The sequence below is a fragment of the Coenobita brevimanus genome, chromosome 23 (genome assembly GCF_032717465.1).
Source record: "Coenobita brevimanus isolate Jiangsu-jjx chromosome 23, ASM3271746v2, whole genome shotgun sequence".
NCBI lineage: Eukaryota > Metazoa > Arthropoda > Malacostraca > Decapoda > Coenobitidae > Coenobita > Coenobita brevimanus.
The window spans coordinates 47,942,984-47,955,957 of NC_136976.1; the positions used below are offsets into that span (position 1 = coordinate 47,942,984).

The following is a 12,974-nucleotide window of genomic DNA, read 5'->3' on the forward strand; positions in this document are numbered from 1 at the left end:
TGAGGCTCTTGATAAAACTATGGTGAGGGATGCACTGCTTCTTGTCTCTGGTTAAGGTGCCAAGCTGGGCATGGTGACCTTACTTCAAAATCACTGTTCCCATCCAATCGTTTAAATCATGCATCATGTAACATGGTTCCAACAATCTCCTTATCATAGATGCAATGGAACACCTAGGTACTCCATTTTTTCTGAGACTTATATATGGTGAAGTGAGGAGCAGAAGCAACAACTGCTCACGTATGGACACCAGTTTCCACAAATGAGGGTCCTGGGAAGCATACAAGGGCCTTGGGACTTAAGTGTTTTTTCTTCTACTAACTTGTAGTGGCCAGAATAATGATGTGATCATCATAAAATGTGAATAGCATTAGTGGCTGACTCCTCATTTTCCCTCTCGAGACACTCAAGATTAGAGAACTGCCAACATCTTTTGGTATAACTATATAATTGTCCCAGTGATGGTGATGAGGTCATCAGCATAAGAATCAACGTGAGTACACTGGCACAGGATGGGGGAAGTACCAAAAGACCCTGGAGAGGTGGTGATAATTGCACTGTATATAAGAAAAGCAGGTAATGACGAGTGTGAGAATTCTTGAGGGACAACTTTATTGAGCTTACCAGGAAAACTTGTATGGTAGTGTGCTTATAGAGACAAAGCACAGCATAACAGAAGATGGCACAGATGACGAACAAGTTGGGTTCAGAAAGGGCAGGGGATGCACAAACCAAATATTTACAGTGGGGGACTTCAGTGGAGAGGTGCAGCGAAAAGAACAATAAGCTGTCTGTTGCATTTATGGGTTTGAAGAAGTTTAAGATGGAAAGGACTGGGAAGGATTGTGGAGTGCATTAGGCATATGAGTATATGGTGCTGAGGACAACTACATCTTTTTATGAGGTTAGTACTACAGGTGTGAAGATGGGGAAGAAGCTCGTTAATCTTTTAAGCACTACTGTAGGTGTGAGACTTGGATGTGTTATGTCACCATGGTTCTTTACTATATAAATGAATGGAATAATCAGAGACATGAAGGTGAGGATGGCAAGAACTGGAGTGAAACTGAAGTTAAAAAGCAATAAATGGAGTCTTGTAACTTGCATGTATGCTGACGCTGCAGTTTTGATGGCAGAAAGTGAGTGATTTGCAAAAGGTAATGAATAAATCTGACAGAGTTAGAGTCTGCACAGAATGAATGTTAATGGTGAAAGTGGAGAAAAAAAAAGATACTGGCATGTGAAAGGAAAGAATATGACAATAGATTCTGGCACGCAGTAGACAATACAACAAAGAAACACAATGAACTGTTAGGTCCAGATGAGAGGTGAAATGCTTAAGGAGGGTGATAGTTTTATGTACCTGTATTTGGGAGCAACATTGTAAAAATATGGTAAAATACTGGGTGAGGTTAAGGAGATCACTTCAAAGGAGAGGAGTCATTTGAGAGGTTAGTGGTATTTTTATGGGTAGAAGAGTTAGTATGGAGGTTAACAGCACTCAGCATGAAAGTGTTCTGCAGCCAGTGCATGACAGACAGCTGCCAAGGTTGCAAGTTACTGAAGTGACCTTTCATATCAGCTGTAGGCATGGGAAGGAAGAAGGGTATATGAAACAGTGAAATTTTAAAGAATTATTGAGTGGACAAAAAAGGTATAGGAGTGAGGTGTGGAACTGCTGAGTGGATAAAGAGGATTACATTGAAATGGTATGGACATGTAAGCATAGTTAGGGTGTAAAATAAACTGTACGAAAATAAGATAAAGGGCACTAATTTTAGCGGCAGACCTGATTTGGTGTGGAAGAAGAGTGAAACATTACACTGCTGAAAGAGTAAAAAGAGGAAGAGGCATCTTTGAAAGAGCAAGAAAGGTGCATGAGGATAATGTAGTCTGGAGGTTCTTCAGACATGGTCATCCCCTGTCCACTGATTCCCAGGAGAAAGCATGGGATCATGTTGGCCATATCCAAGTTTGAAATTTTAATTATACCTGCCTGATTCTTAAGTGGTCCAATACTGCCTTTAAAAGGTTTCCTACAGTCTATGAGGCTGAAAAATTCTTCTGGGGTCAAGAGAGAGAGAGAGAGAGAGAGAGAGGGAGTAGGTCAGACAGCCTATGAGACTGGCTGATGGTAGAGTACTTGCCCTTGACAGTTCATTTTAAGCCAAGACATTTCATCAGATACCTGTGGAATGGTTTCCCCACTCCCTAGGGTGATTTATGAAGTCACAGCACCCATCACCTAGGCTTTATGTGCTAAAGGACTCTCATGCAACTTCACAAAACCAAATATGAGGTGTTGTTATAATAATGTAAATAGATTTGTAACTGTCTCCCTACAGGTGCCTCCTTGGAGTAATGGCTGATAGAAAAACCTAACTGGGCACTTCCCCAGATTCAATCAGACTATAAATGTAGAGGATAAGTTTCTTACAAAATGTACCTGATTAAGCACATGGCACCAAACAACTTGCAGCTCACTAAAATACCTACTTAATTAGAACCTGTGAATATAAGTTTGTGTATACAGTGCTGCAGTAAATGCGAAAAAAAAGTAAGTTATGTTCAAAGCTGATGTGCAAAGGAATATGAAGATATGAAGGTAAAATGCCTCAACAAAACTATCAGTACAGCACACAAAAACATTTATCACACAAAAACATTTATCTGCTACAGTTGTGGGATATATATGGTACCAGTATTTACCACATTTCTGTGATCACAGATGTTCTGTTATCCTCTTCACTTTTTCAAACCAGCTGGCATTTTCATACATTTGCCATTTTTATATATTTGACAAATAAAAATTTTCAGTTATTTCCTGAATTAACACAACAGAACTTGACAAAAAGACTTATTCTCCATGTTACAAATGACTCAATGTATCACACCATTGCTAATTATCAAAGTGGTTCAACAGTTTCCTCAACTTTCTGCTATGGGCACTGACATTACTGCATGCACTTTGCTGAACAAGAAGTCTGCCACTAAGTTACTTTTGCATGATCCTTTTATTCTTCTTTATCTTTACATAATTTACATTAACTCTAAGCTTCAGTTTTAATTATTATAAATCAGAAATCTTCTGAATCCTCTGCCCCAAGCCAAGCTTCTTTATTTACAACCAACATAATTTTCCTGGTGCACAACCTCTAAGAAAAGTGGAGTTCTACTGTACTGCACTTAGATACTGAAGACTACTATATACAGTAATACAGTACTGGTACTGGCAACAATGGCTAAAGCTTACCTGGGAGATCAATGGCTATAACCCTGTGACCCATGGCAGCAAGTGTATTGATGGTGTTGAGCTCCAGCCAGTTCTTGGACTGGAAGGCAGCCCCATGGAGCAGCACCACTGCCTCCCCACTCCAGCTTACACCTTCAGGGGGACCCGCTTCACGATAGAAAGTGTTTGCACCCTACACCAAACAGACTGATTGTAAGAGATCACACTTCCTTAATATGGCAGGTACTGAAAATCAGCAAATGATATACATTAAAGACACATCTGCACTGTATTATATCCATAGACCATGACTTACATAAAATATATCATCATCATCCAGAGTGAGTTTTCAATATTATAGGCATAAGTGAGGGGGGCCCCCAAACACGCAGAGTGTCTATCATTAATGCATTCCATGAAATCTTCAATTAGTGTACCCTTTCACTTTTGTTCGTGCCACTGACATGCTTCATCCCATCTGTCAAACTAATACCATTCCCACAACTTTGCTCTGTCACATCATTACAACTGCATGATACTGCCAGTCTGCTGACCAGCATTTAAAAAAAGAAAAAAAGAAAGAAAAAAAAAAAAAAGTATTCCATCAGGTGTAATTCCATTAAATACTTCACCTGTTCAGCCTATTTGTCAATTTCTACATTCTTGTTACATGCAATTCCTTTCAATACTTCATCTACTTGGCTTTTTCCTTGTCACTTTCTACAAATGGTATCTTAAAAATCCACACAGCACATTTTCACACATTCACCTACCATATCAAACTTCTTCCTCTGCCTGCTATGTCTCCTCCCACTTTCAAATTCAGTCTAGCTACAAGCTTCAGCAGTCTTCCTACATGTGATGGGAGACTCACAGGACATCATCACTGGTACCACAGGTGGCACTCCAACAAGTGAACCCATTGCCTCCTTAAATAATGAAAAGCAAACCCAAAAAGCAATTTTTCACCCACAGCAAGAGAATTTTGGAGGCAACAAGAGCAAAAGACACTGACCCACTTATGTCACTATACAGGCATTAGAAATGGTGGCCACAGAAATCTTAACAGGTTGACAAAGCTGAGGAATGGGTGCATTACCACTCGCCTATTTATCTATCTATCCATACACAGCCAAACACCTTAATCCCAGAGGGGGAGTTCATGTGTGATATGGATATAAGGAAGAGGGTTGATACTGTACTGGAACTGATCTTTTAATTTTCAGATATACAAATCCTTGTCTGAATTACTTAAGATACTTGACTTCATGTATTTACAAAGTTGAGATATACAGGAAATGAGCTACGATCGAGGGGTCCCATCTCCGTTTCTCAGTAAGTCAAATTTTGCTTTGTACTTGTTTAAGTTTTTAGACTGGATAATCTCTTTGTCCAGGCTATTCCACAGGTCTATGCATCTATATGGAAAACTATATTTCTTGACATCCTTCAAGCAACTTGGTTTTTTCAGTTTCTTTCCATGTCCTCTTGTTACTCCCCCATCCCACACAAATAGGTCTTCTCTGTAATTTTTTTTTTACTCCCATCAAGGCCCTGAACACTGCAGTCATGTCATCCCTCTCTTGCCTTTCTTCTAAGGTAGGCAAATATAGTTTTTCCAGCCTTTCCCCAGACAACAGATCTGCCAGGCCAGGGACCATCTTGGCTGCTGTTTTTTGTATTCTCTTGATCTTGTTTATCCATCCAACTACCCATCATCGATTCCTATAGTGCCCCATGAGAAGCGTAGGAGCCCGAGGCTAAGCAGTAGGTCTTGACATTTAAGATGAAAGTGACCTGCCTCACTCATCCCTGAGTCGCATTACATGAGTAATCAACCCCAACCATCTCTTGGATATAAACCCTCACTGGCTCAATCCAATTGGAGAGCAATAATTACCCACTAAACCACCATGTGCCAAAATTTGGTTATATGGCTGCCAGTCAGCATAGTAAATGGTTTCCTGGTGTACAGGAAACCATTTGGCTTATCACTCAGTGTAGTCACCCACAGGCAGAAGGAAGAGGAAAGAATGAAGAAAGAATGACGGAAGGGAAGACAGAAGAGCATGGATGGAAAGAAGTATAGAGGAGAGGAAACGGCAGACACCCGACAGCAGCACTACATCGAGTGAGTGGATGGTTTATATCTTTCATTTTATGTCGGGACCACACTACTGCCGCATACTCCAACCTGGGGCGGATCATGACCACTACCAATTTTTCCATTATCTCCTCATCCATGTACTGAAATGCTGCTCTTATGTTAGTTGAAAGATTATACATCTCTCTAACTACAGGTATACCCCAAAATATGATATCCCTAGGTGCAATACCCAGGCTTAGCAATGGGGGTCCCTCTGTCTGTATTTCCTGCTTCCTATGATCTCCAGTCACTGCTCACCCCGCGCTTACCCATACCGTTCTTATCGCACTGGCCATCTCAGCGTAAGGAACTCTCTTAAGCTTGCCCACCATGCATGGTGTTGCATCACCAGTGTTACGCTAGCCGCTACCACAGTGCATCATAACTAAGTACAAGCAATGATGTGAGGACAGCAGTGATATTAACTGTGTGTGGTGTGCAATTTTGTGTGATTTTTGGCCTAAATAAGTGTGATCATGTCTGATAAGGGTGCTGCACATGGTGGGGCCAGTGGTGGTGCTAGTGGAGGCCCTAGTTGGGGTGGTAAGCGGCCTGCTAGTGTTGGTGCTGATGATGTTCCTACGAAGAGTGTGCATAAAACTCTGTCTCTAGAAGTCAAACTAGATACTCTTAGGCGCCACGAAAAAGGGGAGGGTGCGTGTACTATCATCTTGGCTCTCCACCTGGCCCAGTTGACCGTCTCCATCATCATCAAGAAGGGGGAGGCCATTAAGGCTGCTGCTGAGCAGGCTGCAACCTTATCAGCCTACTGTATCACTCATCAGAGAGAGCCGGTGATGGAGGAGCTGGAGCGGATGCTCCACAAGTAGGTGTAGAATCAGAAAGGAAGAAAGCACCCACGAACCAGGCAATTACAGTAATCCCTGTACTCTCCGGACGCCCATTTTCCGGACTCCCCATGTACCGGATATTGTGGGCCTGGACCTTCAGAACCCAAAAATGGCCAAAAAAAGAAAAAATCCCCCCAAATCTGAATTTTTTCCCACCCGTAATTTGAAAATGCTGCGCAGCTGCAAACAGGGCAGCTGTGTTTAAACACAGCCCCTTCACCCCTTCCTTCCTCCCCCTCACCAGTTACTGCCTAACTGCCATCTCGAGTAGATGCTCATCGCAATGCATGCCGCATGTGCTCATTTTTGTGAATAAACAGTGAATAAACTGCAATACCTCGCCACTAGACCACATGGGAATTTACAGTGTTGTGCAGTGTTAAGAAATTAGATTTCACAGTGCAAAGGATTAAGTGCGGAGTGCAAACTGGCGGTTGAAACTGCCGTGGTGAAATTAAGAACAGAATGTGCAGTGTTAAACAATTATAACTCACAGTGCACAGAATTAAGTGCAGCACAACATTAGATTACTGTGCGTGCTTCAAGAGCATTTTCACCACTGCCAAAGCCTTAGAGAAGGCAGCCACAGACGTGCTGTAAGTACAGTGTACACCGCTAAATATTTTCCATACTCACTTCTAATTCCTCATTCTCTGGTTCCTTTTCATTTATTTCACACTTTATGTCCATTATTGGTGTGAACAGGGTCTTAAATGGGTTTAAACAGGCTATGCATGCCCGGTAGGAAGTTATTTAGGTGGCTTTCAAAGTTTGGCTGGGTTAGGGTTCTTAAGTACCAGTCCATCAGGCAGGGGCCCACTTTCCAGATGGGACCACTTTCTGGACATGCCTTTGGCTCCAATACATTGGATACTGGAGAGATTACTGTCTTTGTACCAATGCTCTCTCACTATGGGAAGAAATCAAGATGAGGTGGGATCTTGATGCAAGCGAAACCTTCAAGGCTTGCCATGGCTGGTTTGCCTGCTTCAAGAGGCAAGCTAATTAGAGGCTTCCCCAAACCCTGTTTCAGAGGTCTGCCACCAGGTGGTCTAGCGTCCCCCAGCCTCGATTAAATATTTTTGCAGGGTTTTAACCCTTTAACCGCGGGTATTGTTTTGGTCTGACTGTCCTCTCCCGCGGGGGTTTCAGCCAAATGTAAACAAACCTTTAAACCTTAATAACTCTGCACAGAATAAAGCTAGAGAAAAAAATAAGGTACCATTAGAAAGTACTAACCTTCAGCTTTCCATTGATGTAGGTTTCATGACTTTGTTGACTTTCACAGGACGGGCAGTGCCGTTAGAAGTGAGGGGTGTAAAATCACTATTTTTCGCTCACACATCATTACCTTTGCTCATACACCATTACCAAATGCCAACCTTATTCTGATAATAATACTATAAACATATATGAACACTGCACATACGATAAACACCCACTCTGTGTTCACTGAGGCAGGTAAAAGGCACTGTAATTACCTGCACTTCACTGCCACATCAGCGGTGTTGTAATCACTATTTTTCGCTCACACACCATTACCAAATGCCAACCTCATTCTGATAATAATACTATAAACATATATGAACACTGCACATACGATAAACACCCACTCTGTGTTCACTGAGGCAGGTAAAAGGCACTGTAATTGCCTGCACTTCACTGCCACATCAGCGGTGTTGTAATCACTATTTTTCGCTCACACACCATTACCAAATGCGAATCACATTCTGATAATAATACTATAAACATATATGAACACTGCACATACGATAAACACCCACTCTGTGTTCACTGAGACAGGTAAAAGGCACTGTAATTGCCTGCACTTCACTGCCACATCAACATGTGTTGTCACTCACACAGCTGGACAGATACTGATGCGCGCTTGGTCAGGGGTGGGGTGGGGGGCCCAGGGGGTGGGAGGTGGGGCCCCGGGGGGGGGAAGAGGGAGGTGGGGGTCGGCTGGAGTGAAAGAACTTAATAGCTACTCTCCCTTGAAACAATTGGCGCACGGAAAAAACGCGGGGTATTCAAAATATTCACAAACATTCGAGAATGACACCCGCGGTTTGGTCCAGTTTTTGCAACGTCATTCTGGAATGACACCCGCGGTTAAAGGGTTAAAGACCTATGAAATTGTACCTAATACTAAGTTTATAATAATATTCCTATTTATAGGAATCTTTTTTCCTATTCAATCGAGTGCATATATACATACCTGTAAAGAAAGAATAACCAGGCTCTCAGACTCTTAGCTTGGGGACTAAAATAGTGCGTGTCTATTTACATATATTTGAATAAATTGTGTGCAGTTAGTAAAAGGAGATTACCTTCAGGACTTCTGATGTGTGTGTTTTAGCATGCTTTAAAGAAGTAAGCTGTTCCACTGAAAATAATGTACTTAATGACTGCTTAGTTGGTGAATCAAACACATTAATCCAAACAAACGGCAGAGCGGTACGACACTATAACCATAGCAGAGTATGAAGAGTTTAAGTGTAAATGTACTAAACCGTGCAATGGAGCCAGGGAAACATTTAAAAGAATTCTTTATGTCAGACTTAGGCTACTAAGATGATCAAGACATCCAACAGGTCCGTATTGTTATGAAAAGTCATACGTCAGGCAGGGCAGCATATCGAAAGGTGCTGCCAAATCTGTGGCTACACATCTTTTTTTTTTTTGGATACTACGAATGACAAATATTTTAATCACTGTTATCTTGCTTTATGGATGGTTCTCGTAAAATTGCCTAAGTTTTGTCTCTATGTTATCTTACAGAGATGAGTAAACTGACGAAACCTAAGTTTACAAAATGACACTTACAATACATTATATATAATCAAAAGGCTCCTATATTGTAATTTCTTTGTAGCATATCATGCCATCTGAGTAATTTGATGAGTAAAACATGTTGTGGTGTGTTTTACTTTGTGTCAAAATTAAAAAGTACTTAAGCACTGGCTACTTTTTCAATGCCTACCACACACCAGAGCTGGGCGACGGAAGTGAACCTAGTGGCAGATTTCTGAAACAGGATCTGGTGAAGTATCTCATTTCCACCTCGTGAAAATGTACGGTGAGGCGGCGAGTGCAGATAAGGTGGTGGTGGCAGTGTTTCCTGATGAGTTGAAATGCATCATTGTGGAGGGTGGCTACAGTGCCAAGCAGGTCTTGAATTTTGATGAGACTGGGCTCTTTTGGAAGGGAATGTCCTCCAAGACATATCTTGCAACAGAGGAAAAGTCTATGCCAGGGTTCAAGGCCTCGAAGGACCGGCTTACACTTCTGCTGGGGGGCAACACTGAGGGCAGCATCAAGTTGAAGCCGCTCCTTGTCTACCACTCCGGGAACCCCAAGGCTCTGGTGGGGTATGTGAAAGAAAATCTTGGGGTGATCTAGAAGTCCAGCAAGAAGGCCTGGCTGACTTCTGATGTCTGTTCTTCGTATTTTCCCTCTTACCTCTCTCATATCCTCAAGAGGTATGCCTCCAGGAAGAACTTAGCCAACAGATTTCTCATAGTGGTAGACAATGCACCTAGCCACCCTCCCATAATGAAGGAATGGGCAAGCAACAATCAAGTGGTGTTCCTGTCCCCCAACACCATGTCCTTGTTGCAACCCATGGACCACGGGGTGATTGCTACTTTCAAAGCGTATTACCTCCACCGCACTATGCAGCAGTTGGTGAGGGCCTGTGACAGTGACAACAGGACGACAGTGCAGAAGTTCTGGAAAGGGTATAATATATGCAATGCCATAGAGAACATCACTGCAGTGTGGTGGGAAGTTAGCCAGCACACCATGAACAGAGGGTGGCGGAAGCTGTAGCCAGAGTGCATGCACTCCTTCACTGGCTTCCCAGAGGGTGTGAAAGCTCCATCAGTGCAGCGTGTGTGGCAGGACATTGTGAAACTGTCGCACGAGGTGGGCTTCGGGGAGGTCGACGAGGAGGACGTGGAGGAGGTCCTGGAAAGCCACAGGGAGGAGCTCAGCATGGGGGAGCTCCTCAATATGGAGATTCAGCAGGTGCACCAGGAGGCACAGAAGGAGGATGTCATCCCTGAAGTGCGAGCCCTCAACATTACAATTCTGAGGGAAATGCTGACCAAGCTGGACGAGATCATTGCACTGATGCGCACACACGACCCTCTCCAAGGACGAAGCAGGGACACAGCTAATCGACTGGAAGAGGGGATGAAGGTATATAGGACAATGCTGGAGGAAAAGAAAAGGGCGACCAGGCAGACTACAATCACTGCCTTCTTCAAATAGGCCCCCACCATGCCAGCAAGCCACAAAGGATCTCCCCAGCCTTTGAAGACCAGAGCATCTCTCCAGACTTCAACCAGCAGAGTATCTCCCCAACCTTCAACCTGCAGAGCATCTCCCCAATCTTCAACAAGCAGAGCATCTCCCCTGCCATCAATCAGCAGAGAAACACCCAGGGTCTCCTGCTGCCAAGGATGTGCTTGGCCCCAAGTGCTGGACCTAACCTCCAGCAGATCCCCATCTCCCATTTCACCAGTGTCTCCACTAAGGCACTCTGCCACTCCATCGCTGCCTTCCTTGCCCCAGCCTCCATCTTCCTCACCATTTTGGCCACTGTCTCTGTCTCCCTCGCCACGATGTGAGTCACTTCATCTCGCTCCATTGCTACCTCATCAGTCATCGCAGCAGTCTCCCTCACCACTTCACCGGTCATCACAGCTCTCCCTCTTACCAACTCCTCTGTCATCGCATCGCACTCCATCGATACCCCCAGAGCCATCACATCGCACCCCATCGGCACTGCCTGAGTCATCACATTGCACTCCATCGCCATCCCCAGAGCCAGTGCATCACTCTCCTGCTATGATCACCTCACCTTGACATACTTCCCCCCTCCCTCTGACACTGCCACGGAGATGGGATTTGAGGGCTTTGAGGAGGATGAGTGCTAGGGAGCACCACATGTCCCCTAGCCTTGGGAGGGATAGCAAGGATGATGACCAGGGCCAGACATAGACTTACAAGAAGTAAGTGATGAGAGGTGTTTGATATTTTCTAACCTATTTTTTATGATTTTCAGAATTTATATGTTGGTTTTAGTGAGTTATTTACAGGTGTTAGGCTCAAGACAGCTTCCTGTACAGCTGTCAGGCCATTTAGATTGGCTTTAAAAATGTTTTGGGGCTCATTCGAGTGGGTTTTGGACTTGGTTTGGGGGGAAACCCGAGGCTGATAAATGCTTCCTATTACTTTACATGTTAAAAGTACCCCGATATACGATACCCCACCTAACGACAGAGTTTTACCTAACCAATTACTCTGTTAAACAGAGGTATACCTGTATTCATAGCATGGGAGATCACAGTGCACAAGGTTGTGACCGCCCATCCACTCATAAACTTTGTGAGCCCACAGGTGCGCATTTCACATAAAGTATATTCATCATTGGTGAATGTTTACCACAGAAGCTGGAATTCAAGGTGAATGAGGTGTGTTAGATACATTGCTATTTGGGAAAAATCAATAAAATACTACACTGACATGCAAATTCTGTAATTTCCAGATGATGTCATTTCAATTCCCGATCCCCCTGTCACTGAGAGCACTCATGTGGATGATGTCCTGGAGACCGATGAGATCAAAGATATGCCAGCGCAAGATATCAGCACCAGACCAGCCATTCCGCATCCCTGTGAAGAAGACGTGATGCCAGATGACCCTATAGATGATTTTCCTGATACAGGGAAGGAGTACTATATCACTTATGAAGTCACAGAGGGTTCGACTAAAGCTGAGAACACTCTATTGGTAGATTCTTTAGGGTATACATACATTGAGAAGACCCTCAGAAAGAAAACAGTGCAACTTCCTGGCAAGGGCACTTAGCGTTGCAACTTGCGGAGCAAGGCCCTGACCTGTCCAGCTATTGTCACCCAGGATAGCTGTTCCTTCACCCAAGAGGGCCATTCTCACGTGCACCCAGCCCAGCCAAGTGCTGCTGTGAGGGCCAAAGTCACTGCTACTACCAAGTCCATGGCCAGGGAGAAGGATAATCTATTCAAGTCTGCCGCTACTCTTGTGGGCCAAGCCATGACCCAGACTGAAGCAAGTGACACTGCTTAAATCCAGCCTACATTGACTGCAACATAAATCATTTATGACAAAAAAACAGACTACTGTGCCCAAGACTTTAGACTTTGTTCTGGGGAGCAATTACATCCCAAAGGAGTTTCTTCAGTGGGACTACTTTCAATGGTGCACGCCACTTGATGCTCACCACCAGTGAGCAACTTAAGCCACTAAAAAATGCAAAGACCTGGTACATGGATGCCACATTCCATGTGGTACGAAAGCCATTCCAGCAACCATTTGGAGTCCATGCCTCTGTGAAAGGGGATGATGGAAATGTCATGCAAATTTCATTTCTTGTTCACATTAATGTCAGCAAAAAGGAAAAAAGATAAACAGGTTCTTAATGCTCTCCTTAGACTTATTCCAGAGTGTAATGTGGAAAAATTTACAATGGATTTTGAAATGCCGTTATGGTCGGCAGTTCGATCCATCTTCCCAACGGTTAAAATACAGGGTTGTGAATATCGCTGGAACCAGTCTGTGTGGGGGAAAGTACAGTTGTTAGCACTTGCAGTCCCTTATGTTAACCATCGCCCCACAAGGGACTTAATCCATCAAGTAATGGCCCTCCCCCTTCTCCTGGATGAACATATTTCAAGAACTTTCTGTCATCTGGAGT

At 43.7% G+C, this 12,974-nt stretch overlaps 1 protein-coding gene across 1 annotated transcript in view; it reads right to left on the reverse strand.

Annotated features, from left to right (window-relative positions):
- Positions 1–12,974, reverse strand: part of LOC145392963 (putative protein-lysine deacylase ABHD14B) — a 226,954-nt gene that overhangs the window by 101,553 nt on the left and 112,427 nt on the right. The window contains exon 4 of the mRNA XM_080267258.1: positions 3,254–3,425. Within this exon, the coding sequence (XP_080123384.1) occupies positions 3,254–3,425 (172 nt within the window). The remainder of the gene's footprint in view (positions 1–3,253; positions 3,426–12,974) is intronic.